At 36.8% G+C, this 18,139-nt stretch overlaps 1 protein-coding gene and 1 pseudogene across 1 annotated transcript in view; both read left to right on the top strand.

Moving 5' to 3' along the window:
* The window catches only part of LOC107667679 (protein spire homolog 2-like), a 36,511-nt pseudogene extending 22,037 nt beyond the window's left edge, over window positions 1-14,474 (top strand).
* Window positions 14,475-15,726: 1,252 nt separating this feature from the next.
* LOC107667670 (beta-2-syntrophin-like) overlaps window positions 15,727-18,139 on the top strand; it is a 22,700-nt gene continuing 20,287 nt past the window's right edge. Inside the window, exon 1 of the mRNA XM_016459398.1 lies at window positions 15,727-16,471. Coding sequence (XP_016314884.1) covers window positions 15,943-16,471 — 529 coding nt within the window. The 5' untranslated portion in view covers window positions 15,727-15,942. The remainder of the gene's footprint in view (window positions 16,472-18,139) is intronic.

The following is an 18,139-nucleotide window of genomic DNA, read 5'->3' as shown; positions in this document are numbered from 1 at the left end:
TCAACTGGTTTTAGCTGGATTTGCATTGAAACATGCTAACAATATGCTAGTAACTTGTTAATCAGGCTAGCGACATGCTAGTAACTGGCTAATCATGCTAGCAACATGCTAGTCACTTGTTAATCATGCTAACAACATGATAGCGACATGCTAGTCACTTGCTAGTCAAGCTAGCAACATGCTAGTCACTTTCTAATCATGCTAGCAACATGCTAGTCACTTGCTAATCATGCTAATAACATGATAACAGCATGCTAGTCACTTGCTAATCATGCTAGCAACATGCTAGTAACTTGCTAATCATGCTAGCAACATGTTAGAAACATGCTAACGACATGCTAGTCAACTTGCTAATCATGCTAGTCACTTGCTAATCATGCTAGCAACATGCTAGTTACTTGCTAATAATGTCAGCAACATGCTAACGTCATGCTAGTCATGCTGGAAACATGCTAGCGACATGCTAGTAACTTGCTAATCATGGTAGCGACATACTAGTCACTTGCTAATCATGCTAGCAACATGCTAGTTTGCTATTTCTTATCTATTTATCTATCTATTTTTCTGATAGATTGCATTGCCTTCAAAACTTTAAAACTACTTCAAATTAGTTAAAACTGAAAACCCTCAAACTTTAAGCTTTTAAAACTACTTCAAACTTTCTGGCTAGGCTTTTTCAAGCCAACTTAAAGTTTGTCTATAAACTTTACTATCTAGTTTAAAAATAAGTATTTAATTACAGAATTGATTCAATGCATGTACTTTAAATGTAAGTACAATGTAACAACATGTAAGTACAAGTACACTGCATCAAATGCTGCCATGTAAGTACATAGTAGGTAAAGACACATTGAAAGCGTTTTTGCTTTCAGTTCTGACAGACAAACTATATATCATGTCATACCGGCTTTGGACACAGTGTAAAATTTAGCATAAGTATTTTAAAAGTGCCTAGGTTTTTTCTTCTGCGATTGATTGTGTTCAAGATCTGTTTGTGTTTGAAGGAAACTTTCCTTCAGTGCAATAACGAACTGTAACACTGTAGCTTCTGCATTGCTTTAGTAAAATGATCCTAGATTCTCTGAAGAAGAGAAAGAAAGAGCGGTAAACCATCAGTGAATACAGTGTCTCCCAAAATGCATGCTGTGTTGGTTTCAGTGTTGCCAACTAATTTTCAGAGGAAGTTGTTGTTAAAGGAAGGTCAATTTGTTGCTAAAAGTTGCTAAATGACGTTATGACGTCATTGCGTAAACATGACGTGTCACAACATCAAATCTCAGCAAAAAACTAGATTTTATATATATTAATTTAGATTTGTGTGTAAAATAATATGCATAATAGAATTTTTAAATATAAATAACTGTATTTTTAAATACATTGAATTATTGAACACACACATTTTTGAATGATTTTTTTATTTTTTTTAATAGCTATTATAAAACGGAGAGTTCCGGTGCTTGATTCTGATTAACCACTTTGTTGCAACCACAACTGTTTCTGAGGAACTACATTGTTTGGTGGAAGAATACTGTTTTTATTAATATCATTACACTTTATTTGCTCTGTTTTATTTTGTGAAACCTTACTACATATATGGAATAACCGTTTTATAAAAGCAATAAGCGTTTTATAAAAGCTTTGCGTCGTACCTAACAACGGCCCTTAGCTGTTATAAATTCACTGTAAACCACGGCTTCTTGGCGCTTATTGCTTTAGTAAACTAGTAATACTACACATTCTCAACAGTTATGCTTTAAGCAGTGTATTAGTAGTTAGTTAGTATGCTACACTCCAAGAAAAGTCTGTGAAAAATAGGGCACAATCTACTATGTTAATATGAAAGAATTTTCCGTATTGGTTTTAAATTACGCATTGTGTTTTCGGGTTACAGGGTTACAATGGATAATATCCTGGAAAATTACTAGTATGATAGTAACTTTTCCATTTTTCTTACAGTGTACTAACTGATCAACAATCGATACTAACAAAGTGTATCATAAATGAACAATTATTAAATTATTATTATTATTAAATTGAACAATTGCAAATAGCAGCTAACTCAAAGATGTGTGTACTGCTATGCATCTTTGGTTTCCTCTTTTTGTGTAATTTGGATGGAAAATGTGTGCCTTTTTATTGTCTGAGTCACTTATCAAAAGTGGCTAAAAGTAGCCAAATAAATTTTAAAAATTGCAAAAAATGTAGCCAGGTGCTTTTGGAAGAAAAGGTTGCTAGGGTAGTCTGAAAAGTTGCTAAATTTAGCACCAAAAAGACTGTGGTGACGTCTGCAGGTGTCCGAGCGCAGCCTGCCTCCTCCTCAGCGGCAGCAGACGCTCCATGATCGAGTCCTGGCCGAGGTCAGACAAGATCACAAACTCAGACCTGTGGAGCCGTCCAGTTCAGAGAGATGTACGTTACCCACAATGCCACAGTGTTAGAAACAGCAGCGCTCCTCCATTACTTCTTTAGCTCTCTTGTCGTGTGTTAGGCTGTTTACAGCACGGTTTTGTCACTCTTCAGCGTTTGGCTCGTTACCCTGTCTGGCGCACACCTGCCAATGTGACATCAAATCCACTTCCTGCATTGACCTGTCAATCACAGGAGCAGGGTCCCGCCCACTGTCTCACACACGTGTTCTTCTGAAAGCTCCAACACTGGCAGAAATGGAGGAGATGAGTATGTTTGAGGTGAGAGATTTCAGTGCAGTCAGCATTACTTCTGTGATCTTGCTCTTGCAACAGCCTTGAAGAAGATTTCCCAAAATATTTTTTTTTTATGGTAACACTTTAGTGTAGGGACCAATTCTCACTATTAACTAGTTGCTTATTAGCATGCCTAATAAGCAACTTAACCTAATAAGCAACTTAAATCTAGACTCAAAACTCATCTGTTTAGCTGTGCATTTACTGAATGAGCACTGTGCTACGTCCGAACTGATTGCACTGTATTTTATGAATGTAATCGCTGTTTTAATTCATTTTAAATCAATTGTCAGATCATTTTAAACGTTTTTAAATTCCTTGTTTTTATTGTTGTGATTATAGTTTTTATGATTATTTTACGTAAAGCACTTTGAATTACCATTGTGTACGAAATGTGCTATATAAATAAACTTGCCTTGCCTATTATTAACATATTGGCTGTTTATTAGTACTTAATAAAAAATATATCCCTAATCCTGCCAATACCTAAACTTAACAACTACCTTACTAACTATTAATAAGCAGTTTAGTGATGCAAAAGTCGTAGTTAATGGTTTGTTAATAGCAAGAATTGGACCTTAAAATAAAGTGACCTTTTTTACTTGAGTTGTACAAGCTGGTTTGGTAGATCTCCTTGACTTCATGTGTAAATTGTTTGTAATTGTAATGGTTGGCTCTGTATTGTTGGTGGAGGATGAGGACTCTCCAGACGGCATGGATATCAGACGGGTGGAGAGCTCTCCTACACCTCTGAAGAGAGATCGCTCCTTCTCCGAACACCACCTGGAAGAGCTCAGAGGGGAAGTGATGTCAGAAGCATGGCCGCTCACAGGAGAGAGACCTCGATCACACACGCTGACGGGCGTCGGGCCACCACACGTCTATCAAGGTCAGACCTGAGACCTAATGGACCTAAACAAAGTAAGATTAACTGTGCTAGGTAACACTTTATTTTAAGGTGTCCTTGTTACACGTTACTATTAAAATAACTAAAAAAATGTATTAATTACATGCAAGTAACCCTAATCCTAACCTTAACCATATAGTAAGTACAAGTAGTTAATTCATTTTACTCAGTGCTTAAATGTATAATTACACTGTAACAAGGACACCTTATAATGAGTGCTGTCAAATGATTAATCGAGATTAATCACATCCAAAATAAAAGTTTTTGTTTACATGTGTGTGTACTGTGTATATTTATTGTATATATAAAGACACACACATGTCTTAAGAAAAATATGTTGTTAAATATTAAATATATTTATATATAAGAATATAAATATATAAATGTATATACATGTAAATATTTTCAATATATATATTGTATGTGTGTGTCTTTATATATACATAGTAAATATACACAGTACACATGCATATAGTATGTAAACAAAAACTTTTATTTTGAATGCGATTAATCGCGATTAGCACTACTTAAAATAAAGTGTAACCCTGTGGTTATATTACGTTCAAGCTACTCTTTTGACTAATATAGTACTTCGCACACAACAAATTACTAGCAAAAATGGCAAAAAAGTTTGTCCCTATTTTACCCAGCACTGGGTTGTATTTAATCCAGCATTTTTTAGAGTGTATATATCAAATTGTATTTTTCTGGCAAAAAAACCTGAGTGTCAACATCAAGCTTGAACACATAAATTTACACTAAATGCAACTAATGACACTGAAAACACACTAATGTAACAAGCAGTATTTAACCAAATGTTTATTTCAAGTAAAGCTTTTGTGATGAAAGGAAGGCAGTTCTGTTTTTGAGCCAGTTAATTGAAATGAACTAACTGATTTGCTAGAATGAACTGGTAGCTGCAAAGCTTAAAGACATTTACTGGTTGCTTAAAAGCATGTGAAGTATTGTCACAGTGAGGTAACGTTTAGCTAGTTACTCCTTAGACCTGCTTACACAGATTATTACAAACTCCAATTATAAATGCAATACAAGTAGGTTTTGCATTTTCGGTGCTGATACAAGGGGTGAAACACTGACATTATCATCTTCTTTTCAGTTTTTGCTTTCAGGTCAACTCAGTTCGAATAGAAATATGACTTTTAAAGACGTTTAATTTGTGTCTGTGCTTGTATACCTGCATTTGCACTTAGCCTCAGCCTAATACCATGCACAGCTGACAGTCTGCTATTGACTCTCTGATGCACATTACACATAAAACTTGATCTAGCGAGCTCTATCAGTCCAGCTGGTGATACGGTGAGCACTTTTGAGGAATAAATCATAACTGGATTTTCCAAAGTTCGCCAGGTTCGTTACAAGTTTTGTTTGAAACAAGTTATCCAAAAGCCAAATTTTATATTCTGCTTTGTTGCCGTTATCTCTGTGGAGTAATAATCTTTACATATTATATGAGGAACAGATGTGAACAGATTCTGATCACAAAGTCTATATAGTCTACATTTCAGATAATCCCAATCTGCCCCACATTCAGACATACCGCCTTTCTTTGAGTCCTTTGTTAGTGGCGTTATAGCAGATTGATGAACTTCACACTGTTGTCGATCTGAACTAAACCAACACTGACTCAACTGACTTTGAGTCAAATAATGACACAATTGTCTTTTAGAGCTGCTTTAAAGCAGAATCCGAACTTCATAGTGTAGTTTCCGTAATTGATTCTGCTGTTTTCCTGTTAATCTGTATCTAGTTAAAAGTGCTATGGAAATAAAAGTGACTTAACTTAAGAAAGCCTTGCCAGAAAGTAGTTTTAAGGTTAATGGCCAGATTTACTAACAGCGTGTATCTGCGCAAACTGTCTTTTGGCTTTAAAAATTACTGTCAGCATTTACCAAAGGCACACTGTAAAAAATTTGTGATGAAAAGATGTGGACACAGTCATTTTTGCGGCTGACCTTTTTTGCATATGCATTTGTATTTAAATCAGTGGCCTCAAACTCAGTTCCTGGAGGGCCACCGCTCTGCAGAGTTTAGCGCCAACTCACACCTGCTTGGAAGTTACTAGTAATCCTGAAGACACTGATTCTCTGGATCAGGTGTGTTTGATTAGGGTTGGAGCTAAACTGTGCTGAGCTGTGGCCCTCCAGGAATTGAGTTTGAGACCAATGATTTAAATGAATCACGCAACACAATTTACTAAGGTTTGCGCTCATCAATGTATATTTCATTCAAAATATCACAAACACATCTCAAAAGCAAGCATTTGCAAACACCTTTGCCATAATATTAATTCCTGATAGATTATTGTGTGTTACATAGAGAATTGTGTTGTGTTTTGCAAAAAGTGTTTTATGAAAATGAAAACTGCAGTCAAAGGCCGAGAATTAGCGTATGGTTTTGCAGATTTGGTGTGTGCTTCTGGTGTTCGAGTGTCAGCTTTCAGAAATTGTGTGACAAGTAAAGATTTTGTGTGTAAGCTGTTGAAAAAAAAACCTGTAACTGGTATTCGTGCCTTAATTTAACGCACTAAAAAACAAGTCTTAAAGCAGATGCTCATTTGCGCCGTTCTTGGTGGATTGCGCTGGTCATTATGTAAATGATCTGTGTTCTTTAATGTGCGTATTGTCAGTAGACTGGTGCTTTTAAGGGATTGCGCTCTCACGCTAATTTGCCCTGTTTAGTAAATCTGGCTCTATGCTGAAATAAAGAAAATTGAGTGTCAACACTAAATGGAACTCTTAAACTGGTCAAAGTAAATAAAATGGAGAGAGATCAACCCGGCCTTTCTGAATGATTAGACTGAGATGCCTGATGGTCTTTCTCTCTGTGTCCAGCCTCGTTCCCGGTGTTTGACAGGAGGCCCACGTCCGCATGTCTTTCCCTGAGCTCCAGTGACAAACGTTGTGATGCTGCTGCATCTGACAGACTCTCCAGACATCAGTGGATGGTCAGTGTTGGGGGAAGTTACTTTTCAAAGTCATGCATTACAATATTGCATTACTCCCTAAAAAAGTAACTAATTACGTTACTTAATTACTTTGTCTGGAAAGTAATGCGTTGCGTTACTTTTGAGTTGCTTTTTAAATCTGGGCAGGGCTCGCTTGTTTGTTTTTAATGTAAACGTTCTTCTTTTACAAATGTAAAAGCCCTTTCTCAACAAAGAACAACGAAATGAATCCGCCTCAGGCTGAAGAAAATGTAAATTCACGTCTGTACAGTAGAGGGCGCAGCTCAAACAAATCTCGTGAAGAATATGACGCAGGAGAAGAAAGTTCAACACTATTCAGCAATAACAAAAATTAAACACAAATGCGTCAGTTTTGCTTGTTAGTACGGTTGAATTGGATCATCGAAGGTCAGTAGCAAAGACATTGGTTAATAAAAAAAATTTAATTATTGCAGGTTTGTATAATATTCTGAGTTTGCGTTGCACTGTTTTTATTGATTTTGAGGAACACTGAATGTGTTTGTGTGCAGGTGAGATGAGTAAACATGTTCATATTTAGTCTAGAACTACAGTAAGATCACATTCACACACAGCACTCTGCCATTTGCAAACACCTTTGCCATAATATTAATTCCTGATAGATTATTGTGTGTTACATAGAGAATTGTGTTGTGTTTTGCAAAAAGTGTTTTATGAAAATGAAAACTGCAGTCAAAGGCCGAGAATTAGCGTATGGTTTTGCAGATTTGGTGTGTGCTTCTGGTGTTCGAGTGTCAGCTTTCAGAAATTGTGTGACAAGTAAAGATTTTGTGTGTAAGCTGTTGAAAAAAAAACCTGTAACTGGTATTCGTGCCTTAATTTAACGCACTAAAAAACAAGTCTTAAAGCAGATGCTCATTTGCGCCGTTCTTGGTGGATTGCGCTGGTCATTATGTAAATGATCTGTGTTCTTTAATGTGCGTATTGTCAGTAGACTGGTGCTTTTAAGGGATTGCGCTCTCACGCTAATTTGCCCTGTTTAGTAAATCTGGCTCTATGCTGAAATAAAGAAAATTGAGTGTCAACACTAAATGGAACTCTTAAACTGGTCAAAGTAAATAAAATGGAGAGAGATCAACCCGGCCTTTCTGAATGATTAGACTGAGATGCCTGATGGTCTTTCTCTCTGTGTCCAGCCTCGTTCCCGGTGTTTGACAGGAGGCCCACGTCCGCATGTCTTTCCCTGAGCTCCAGTGACAAACGTTGTGATGCTGCTGCATCTGACAGACTCTCCAGACATCAGTGGATGGTCAGTGTTGGGGGAAGTTACTTTTCAAAGTCATGCATTACAATATTGCATTACTCCCTAAAAAAGTAACTAATTACGTTACTTAATTACTTTGTCTGGAAAGTAATGCGTTGCGTTACTTTTGAGTTGCTTTTTAAATCTGGGCAGGGCTCGCTTGTTTGTTTTTAATGTAAACGTTCTTCTTTTACAAATGTAAAAGCCCTTTCTCAACAAAGAACAACGAAATGAATCCGCCTCAGGCTGAAGAAAATGTAAATTCACGTCTGTACAGTAGAGGGCGCAGCTCAAACAAATCTCGTGAAGAATATGACGCAGGAGAAGAAAGTTCAACACTATTCAGCAATAACAAAAATTAAACACAAATGCGTCAGTTTTGCTTGTTAGTACGGTTGAATTGGATCATCGAAGGTCAGTAGCAAAGACATTGGTTAATAAAAAAAATTTAATTATTGCAGGTTTGTATAATATTCTGAGTTTGCGTTGCACTGTTTTTATTGATTTTGAGGAACACTGAATGTGTTTGTGTGCAGGTGAGATGAGTAAACATGTTCATATTTAGTCTAGAACTACAGTAAGATCACATTCACACACAGCACTCTGCACTTACTCCTGATTTCTGTCACCACGGCAACACCAAAAGTAACTTGCGTTACTTATTTGAAAAAGTAACTCAGATATTCTCTTGTAAATTAAAAAGTAATGCGTTACTTTACTGGTTACTTGAAAAGTAATCTGATTACGTAACTCGCGTTACTTGTAATGCGTTACCCCCAACACTGGTCAGTGGTGTTGGTATTTTGCCTCGGTTACAAAGGCAATATAGTGGGCCGCATCTGTGACATGCTGTCAATTACTATAGACAACAGTTTCCTTCATTTCTTAAAATGAGCAGGAAGCGTTTGACAAAACTTCCCCCATAGTGACCATAAGTGGCCTACATTATTGTGAACAAGGATCCGCGTCGTCTTCTTTGTCTTCCTCACACACAGGAGGAGTTCAGTCATCCAGTGGACAGTCTGGCCTTAACTGTGGATGAAGTCATTAATGTTCGGCGGATACTCTTCAAGGCTGAGATGGAGAAATACATGCAGAACAAAGAGCTTTGTAACAATCTGAAGAAAGGCAAGGTGTGAATATCTGTATGGATCACAATCACATGCTCAGTCCAACAAGCTAAAGAAAACAGTGCTCATTTTTTTGTTTTGTTCATCTTTGTTTTGTAGCTATGCTGCTGTTGTCGGGTGAAGTTTCCACTGTTTTCATGGCCGTCCACGTGCCTCCTGTGTAAACGGTCTCGGTTTCGTTTTCATTAATATTTCCTGCAGTGTGGAATATTAACATTGTTCGATTCGCTCTTCTGATCTCACAGTTAATGTGTTTTTTCTCTCTCTCTCTTTTAGGTCTGTCTGTAGCTCTTGTAGTGCAAAGGTGCTAAATGTTTATTTAATTTAAAGTCATGCATCACTTAGTAGCAGTCGCTAGTAGTAAGTTTTTCACACTATAGAACACTGACAATTTTCAGTGTTTCGTTTCATAAAGATATTTGTAACCCGTTAGGCGATTTAAGCAGAGGGGTTAACTCACAGAGGAAATAAGCAATAACTCACTAGGGCTTAAATGATTATTGCAGGTACACTGTAAGTCAATCAGAATCTAATCAGAAGACGCAAGAATTCGTAAGAGGCAAGGCACACACACACATATGATGTTAATGCGCTTATTTATATAGGGTAGAATGATTTTCAGGGGAATTGACAGGATATGCGGTTGAATATGTCGATGACACTACATAAAGGCAAAACAAGTAAATAAACCAAAAGAAATGCAAACTGAAATAAATGTATCAATCAGCTTTAAAATCTGACTTCCAACCAAATAAAATAACCAAAATGAATTGAAATTAAAACCTTAAACACAGGAAATTCTTTCCTCCAAAATAAATTAAATTGTACTCAAATGTTCTATTGCAGGTTTGATACCCTCCTTCTCTTTTTCTTATATACACACAACTCAAATATATACTCAAGATCAGCAAATATAAAGTAATAAACCCAAATGTCAGTACTTATATGGAGTCACACATACAAATTCCCACTGTAAACACTTATTTGTACAAAATAAAAGTGTATGAATGCATATCAATGTAGTATCGTACCTCTTAGAACGCACAGTTCAAAAGAAAATGTCAGTCTAAATAATAACGAATGATATTCTCCGTCCTCAGTTCCTTATAATCAGTGATCCAGTGCTCGAAAGAAAATATTAGATACTCCAAACCTTCAAGAATCCAATGAAATATTTTTTTTTGTTGGCTTAGTGATACAGATGTCCATGGAGACAAAAGATAGATGTTTCTGGTCGATTTACGGTTGGCTCGCCATCTTCACACGGTGCACAACTGAAGTGTTGATATCAGTGCAGTCCACAAATTGAAGGATCCAGATTCTAGATTTCTAAGATAACAAAACTGGCCTGTGCACACACACAGAATGAAATCCTCAATCAATCCACACTTCACATACATTTCACTCAACATATACACATCTTTACCGCTCTGTACATATTTTTCTTATGACAATGTATACATTCACTGAACATTTTTCCCTTCCAAACACATCAATACACCATTGAATCACTATATTCCAACATGCATACTAAATAGACATTTTTTAACTCACTGATTCCCTTGTGTATTAATTATATTTCTTGTTTTTTTTCAGGTTTCCGATGACACAACGATGGCCTACTGGATTTCAGCGCGACGACGGTCACACGGATCAACAGGATATAAGTAAGTTCTTTCAAACTACTCAACTTATTTATCAACAAAATATCTGCAAAATAACTTACACAGTTTGTTCTTAGCAGGCGTACTTCAATAAAATCTAATAAATCAAGATTTCACGCAGCTTCTAACTCGCACTTGTCTTCTCGCGTGTTCTCTCCCGTGCGTGCAGCTTCCCCAAGGGCGGAGTCAGCTTGACCTAATTACACTCGATTGGCTGCTCACCTGCGCAGCACAGACCTAGAGCTCAAAATAAAATTAAAGTTTTACATGTGATTATTTACTTCCCATCTTACATTGTAAGTAATCCATATCTAATGGGAAATATATATACATTTAATCTTTTATCCTATAATTTCCTTTTACGTTACTTAGTTATTTAGCTTAACTGTATTCATAATTGACTCAGACTACACATATCTTTGAGCCTGGGTTACATATTACTTTACAACCTCGGCCAGCCACATATTATGAGGTAGTTCTCACTATAAATGAGTTTATGGCTGCAAGTTGATAATTGGTTCTTGTTCTTAAAATCAACATTTACATTAGTTTATGGCCATGAACTACATATGTTCAATAATATGCTAAATGAATAGCATGATATTGTCTTTTCTGGTGAACTACAGTGAGAAAGACACAAACTCCAGAAACAGTGCGTTTGTACTGTTGGTATGTTAAACTGGCACACTTAAAGTCTGCTAAATTGTTTTGTGCTTAATGCACTTTAATTGTGAGGAAATAGTGCTGAAGTCCAACTAAAGATATACTGAAGTATATTTGAGTGTGCTATTGCAAGTAAACTTTAGTCGCACTTAAATTTCTTGCATTTAAAGATCCATATTATTCAAAGATCCCACAATCCTCATCAGTAGTGGTATTAAAACACATTTTAGGCTTAATATTAAGAAATGTGCATTGTGCACAAGTAGTACTCCAAACAAAGTTTAGTTATAATTTTTATATCAGTCTCAAGCGATATGTCAGACAGTATATATGTTTTAATAGATTTAAACTATACTTAGTATGAAATAAATGTATTTTAAATATATTACTTTATAGGGTGTAAATCGCTGAACAGTGAGTTCAGATTATCTCCAAAACATTTAACAACAGTTTTAAATTACAAAAACACTGAGCAATTAAACCCAGCTTCAATACAGCTGTAAAAACAGAACAAATACCATTCACATTGTCAGTGAGTAACTCATTCACATATCATGACTTGTCACACAACTTTTCCATGTTGGCATCTGCATTTTGCTACTAGCAAGTAACAGATGGATTTAATCTAAAGTACAGTAGAGTTGGATTGGACTCACAGCCTCACAGACGTCAGTAACAAGTGATACGGGAAAACCTTTCCTCCAAAAGTTAATAAGCTTATTTATTTTGCTAACTATGCATTGATTATATGGTTGGCTGCATTCTTCTATTATTAGTTATTACCCCTCTGCTCTCCTACCATTTGAGGACCAGTGCTTTAGGGCTTCTTTTTCTAAATTAATTTTTATTACACACTGCCGTTTCAACAGTAGAAGCAATGTCACAAACTCCACAAGTGCTTTATTTTGTCCCTTTAACAGATGGAAATTCCATACAAAAAGATGGCACACATTCCCGTGTACACTGTGGGATTTCACAGCAGTGCGAAGAGTCACAAGAGTGAAGTCTATAAGTGAGTAAATATATACAGCCACATTCCACCCCGTCTATGCTGGCCAGCAATTAGCTTTGAAATTACATTAGTAACAAAGTCACAGCTTTGAACTTACCGATAACATTTTTCCAACATCAACAAAAAGCCAGAAGCTGTATCTGACATTATGCTTATTTACACAGACTGTTGCTCAAAGGTGACATATGCATTTACAAGACAATTGCATAATGTACATTGTAGTCAAATTGACCTCGTTTCTTGTTTTGATGAACTTTGCACTGTTATTAAACGGAACCGAATCTTTATAGAGATGCTTTGAGTTTGTTTCATAGCTGGTGAACTTTGTGACATTCACACAGTTAATGAACTAAATTAAATCAACACTGAACTAAATTGAGCTGAATAGAGCCACTGTTGTCTGTAGAGCTGCACATCTGAAACTGAATTAATTTCATAGTTGAGGAATTTTTCAGCGCAGTTATTTTCCTGTTTAATAACGTTTGAAGCAATCTGTATTGTATAAAGTGCATTATACCATGGTCTGTCTAAATACTGGATTCTGATTGGCTGGCAGGTATGCATTAAAACTAGTTGGAATGAACAATTCTGAATCTGAACAGGATCAGAACTTTGTACAGCCCCCATGTGACTTTCTGTTCAAAATGAATGATGGTTTGTCATCTGTTGTTTGTTTTAAACCATACAATTCTGGCTTATATGTTAGAGAAAGGTAAAAATGCTGACTGTTTTGTTGCAGGAATTGTTGATTATAAGTGTATTTCACTGAAAAAAGAACATGGTCCCTTTAAAAGAATGTTTACATTACTAAAATGATTGGGTAATCTTTTAAAGTTCAGTTTGACTTTTTTTCTGGGATATTTTTGACAAGTTGTTTCAAAGAGACTTGTTTAACTTAATTGTTTTGTTCTTTATAATCTGGATCTTGAGGTGTACAGGTGTGCCAGAGGTCTTTTCTCCCTAGAGGTGGCTTTGATTTACATCTGAGTAAAACCAGATTAAAGTTCTGACACATTGGTTGAAAAAGATGGCTGGCTTTGGTTCATGCGGTTCTTGTCTTTGCTCCACATGATTTGTTGAGGCCCACAACAGAAACATATGCCGGAGGTAAATCACAGTGGTGTGGTCCTGTCAAACCCAACACAAAACCCTGTCGTTACTGTATATGAAAACAAGTTCTGGAAATGTGCCGGCCAATTATAAAGACAAACCGGAAAAAAAAATCCTCTCTGGCACTCTGAAATACTTGAGAATATTTATAAAAAGGGTGGATATGGTGCTCCTGTATGTAGTATTGTATTTCTGTAATTATTAGCAATGAAACCTGTTAGCAGTTTAATCTCTTCTTGTCTTAGCGATTGGGGATTTAGAGAATTAAACTAGTAGAACTTATTTTCTCCATAAAGGGACCAGAATTCAATCAATAAGTTGGAAAGTAACTTTTTTTAGGATTACATGTTATGTGTCCACTATATATTATACATTTGATTCAGTTAATGCAAAGTACCATTGGCAGTTGTGGCAAAAAATTTTCGTACCTTCCTTACATATGGTGTAGATGACATTACTTTGGTATTATATTTGCTAGTTAATAGACTAGTATTCCTTCTCACATGCGCATAATAATGTACGCATGCAAAAGCTGGCATTGACACACATACACAGAGAGAGAGAGAGAGAGAGAGAGAGAAAGCGGGATAATGCATGGCTAGCTGTGGGGTGGTTCTTGGCCTCCACGTCGTGCATTAAAATCGTTTAATGCACAGCTAGCCATGAATGCATTATCCCTTACAGTCAACTGGAGTGCTGGCATGATACAAAAGTTAAACCGACGTTAGAAAATGCTAAAGGTCTGTCTGTTTGTCTGCAGGTCTTTGTGCTCTCTCTCCAGACACTCTGCATGTGGAGGAAGAGTTTCCCCACCTGTACGCCGCAGGCGTGTGCTCGGACTGCACAAAGTTTGTGGCCGATGTCATTTCCTCCAGTCGCAGGAGCTTGGACATCATCAACAACACACCCAAACGCAATAAAAGGACGACCTCGACACATCCACATCCCACATCACAACCACACGCTTTCTGTAGAGATGTGGATCACATGTGAATATCTCCCCTCCTGCACTATGTACATCTAACCACCACATGTATAGATCAAGGGACACAATGCTTGAAGGCTAACGAAGAAAGACAATCCTTTTGCATCTTTTCTTTGATTTTAGCTTGAGTATAATGCTATATAACTGAGCCAGGACCGTCCATGCTTATACAGTACATCTGTAAATGCATATTTCTCATATCTAATAGCAAATGTATTTTTTTGCTTTGGGATTTAGCTCTATTTAGGGTGATGTAATTACCTTGGGACTGAGTCAGGCTGGTTTGTGAAAGTGAAGGTCAGAATGAAGCAGATAATAGTATCTAATTCTGGGTAGACTAATGAAGTGGCCTTCTGATCCACATGTTTAACTCACTCTTATTTTGTAAGATCTGCAATAAAACCAATGCCACAAAACGACTGCTCTCTCCAGTATGTGATGTTTCCACACAAGGGCCACATGTGGGTGCCATACTCTTATTGTGTGATTATCATAATATATATTATGTGTGTGTGTGTGTGTTTTTTTTAAAGACTATATGGATAAATATAATTATATTAAAACTTGCCAAGAACATCTTTGGGAAACCTTTTACACCAAAATTATAAGAAAAAAACCCACTTATATTTAAAACATATATTTTGCATAAAGAAAATGAAATACTTTTATGATGAAGATGACTTAAGTTGTATGCTAACCTGCACACAAACACAAGTGATGAAAAGCTTTTGCCAAATGGCAGCTGTAATGAGGTAAAAATCTGTACATGGGCTTCATTTAAAAGCTGAGGTGACCCATTTAGAGTATGAGGAACACTTTAGAGCAGATGAGAAGAGTCAACATTATTTACAGCTGACACATATGTGCTATATTGATTTACCAAACATTTGACTTCAATGCAGTAAAGTTTAATTACAGATAAAATGGATAGTAATCATGATTTGCCTTTAGAATTATTTAAATTTTTTGCTAATTAAATATGTAATTATATCTATCTATCTATCTATCTATCTATATCTATATCTTCGTTTTATTGAACACTAGTGTATGTTATCATTCAGCGTGGTGTCCTTTTACAAAATAAAAAATAAAAAAATTAAAATTAAAAAAAAATCTTCCCAGCAAAAGTAAAATGCACAAAATAAATAAAGTCCTTTAATAAGGCCGTTACAGTGATTTCACCAGCGTAAAGTTAACTTTAGTGAAATTACAGCACAGCAGAGGGGCTTGTTGCCGTTTTTTGTGGGGAGGGAAGAAAAATAGTTTTAATCCTCGCCCATCTCATGAATAATTAAGTACATACACATCTTATGGTTATCTTCGCCGTCCGATCTGAGGATGTTTTTAATTTGAAAGTTTTTATCGTGCAGCGATCACAGATTCAAGCCGCTGCAGAAATACACCGATGTTTTAACTTCTTTAATAGACACAAAATCTGTTTCTGTTCCTTCCTCTGGGGAAATGCGCGTGTGAGTGGGTGTGTCGAGCGAGTTTAAACTTTAGGATGAGTTAAAGTTTGATCATGGCCGTATGGACCCGCCCGGAGAAACAGGGTCATCTGGACCTGCTGCTGAGTGACCGCTGGGTCCGGGTCACCGCGGAGCTCACGCGGGACACGCTCACCCTGACGGCGGAGGGCGAACCCGGCGGGCCCGCGGGACACTCCGAGCACAGCTCTCAGTTAAGAAACGGCGTTTCCGGTGGCAACGAACAGAACCGAGATGTTTTTCAGAGCCGCGGGCAATACGACAGACAACGGGTCAACGGGTCCGACTCGGAGTCCAGTGGTTATTGTGACCCGGATGGGGTTCGGAGGGTTCGGATAGTCAAGCAGGAGTCCGGCGGGCTGGGGATCAGTATTAAAGGGGGACGGGAGAACCGTATGCCCATCCTCATATCGAAGATCTTCCCTGGTTTAGCGGCGGATCAGAGTCGAGCCCTGCGGGTCGGCGACGCGATCCTGTCCGTCAACAGCAGCGACCTCCGCGACGCCACGCACGACGCGGCGGTGCAGGCGCTGAAGAAGGCCGGGAAGGAGGTGACGCTGGAGGGTAAGCCGATCACTCGAGCCGCGGGGATTCTGCAGGCCCGCACGGAGCGCTGAACTTCTCACATCAACTAAACAGAGTTTTTATCATTGATAATGACACAAAGGTCAGAACTTTTAGTCTGGCACGATGAAGCGAGACTGAATAAGTTTATAATGTACTTTAGTTATTGTTTCGTTGAGTTTAGACCGTTTTCATGTCAGTAAACAAGTTCATTTGACATTTGCACTTTTTAAATATAATTGGGGTTTATAAGTGTGAATTACATTAACATTTAAAAATCACAACCGAAGTTTGGATATAAGATTGATAGTGCATGAATCTAGGTCTTTTCTGATAATAATACGATAATTTATTTTGCTCTAACAGCATATGTTCATTAATGTTTCTCCAAGCGCCAGAAGTGAATGTGTGGGAATGGGATACAGAGAGATGGAGGAGGAGAGACAGAGACTTTATTGCTGTAACGTTACTTTCTTGGCTAGCAAGACAGTTTAGTTTGGCAAGGCCCACTTTCTATGATATAATCAATTCCCAGTTAACAAAATCAAATACCGCCCACCTTTCTTTCTTTGTTTGTTTGTTTCTTTCTTTCTTTCTTTCTTTCTTTCTTTCTTTCTTTCTTTCTTTCTTTCTTTCTTTCTTTCTTTCTTTCTTTCTTTCTTTCTTTCTTTCTTTCTTTCTTTCTTTCTTTCTTTCTTTCTTTCTTTCTTTCTTTCTTTCTTTCTTTCTTTCTTTCTTTCTTTCTTTCTTTCTTTCTTTCTTTCTTTTCTTGATTGATTGATGGAAACTATGGATGCACCGATAGGATTTTTTTTTGGGCTGATATCGATTTGAACAAACAACTATTGGCCGATTCTGATACCGATATCAACTGCATAAAGCAGGGCTTAAAAAAATCGATTGGTTCACTCCGAGCAAAATCGGTATTTGAACGTTTCTGTTCCTGCGTTCCTCTGTATTATTACGTTCCGATTTTAGTAGAAAAAATACTGGTTAATAACGTTATTTTTAAAACTTTTTCTTTGCCGATAATAATAAAGTACAGTGCTTTTTTTTACTCAAAAAGAAAAAAAAATCACGAAGAGAGTCTTGATCTGGTACTTGCGCTTAGTCATAGCCAATACAGCATCACCTTTTCTAGATTTTGACCAAATGTATTAAACAAAAGAAAAAACTGTCAACGCTTTAAAGACATTAAAGTAGGCGTTCAAGATATTTATAAATGTTTGCAGCATGGATAAAAAAAAAAAACGCTACTTCTATAAGCCTTTTGAGAGGAAAAACAGCCTAAATTAGTAGGCTGTACGTCACATTTTATTATTACATTCAGAAATAATGTAGGCTAAAATACTGGTAAATAAAGCAAAATGCTTACAAACATTACAAACACAATTAGGCTATTTTAGATTCCTTCTCTCCACAACAAATCCTCTAAAGTTGTATTTAGGCTAAATATAAACGTCAAGCCAAAACAAATTCTTAAAGGTGCCATAGAATGCATTGATACAATATATTAGAGGGGTCATATGATGTTGCTAAAAAGAACATTATTTTGTGTATTTGGTGTAATGAAATGTTTATGCGGTTTAAAGTTAAAAAACACATTATTTTCCACATACTGTACATTATTGTTTCTCCTCTATGCCCCGCCTTTCTGAAACGCGTCGA

The sequence above is a fragment of the Sinocyclocheilus anshuiensis genome, unplaced genomic scaffold (assembly GCF_001515605.1).
Source record: "Sinocyclocheilus anshuiensis isolate Anshui unplaced genomic scaffold, SAMN03320099.WGS_v1.1 scaffold1827, whole genome shotgun sequence".
In the NCBI taxonomy this organism is placed as follows: Eukaryota; Metazoa; Chordata; class Actinopteri; order Cypriniformes; family Cyprinidae; genus Sinocyclocheilus; species Sinocyclocheilus anshuiensis.
Note: the sequence above shows the minus strand (reverse complement) of the source record. Positions and strands in the feature narration are given on the sequence as shown.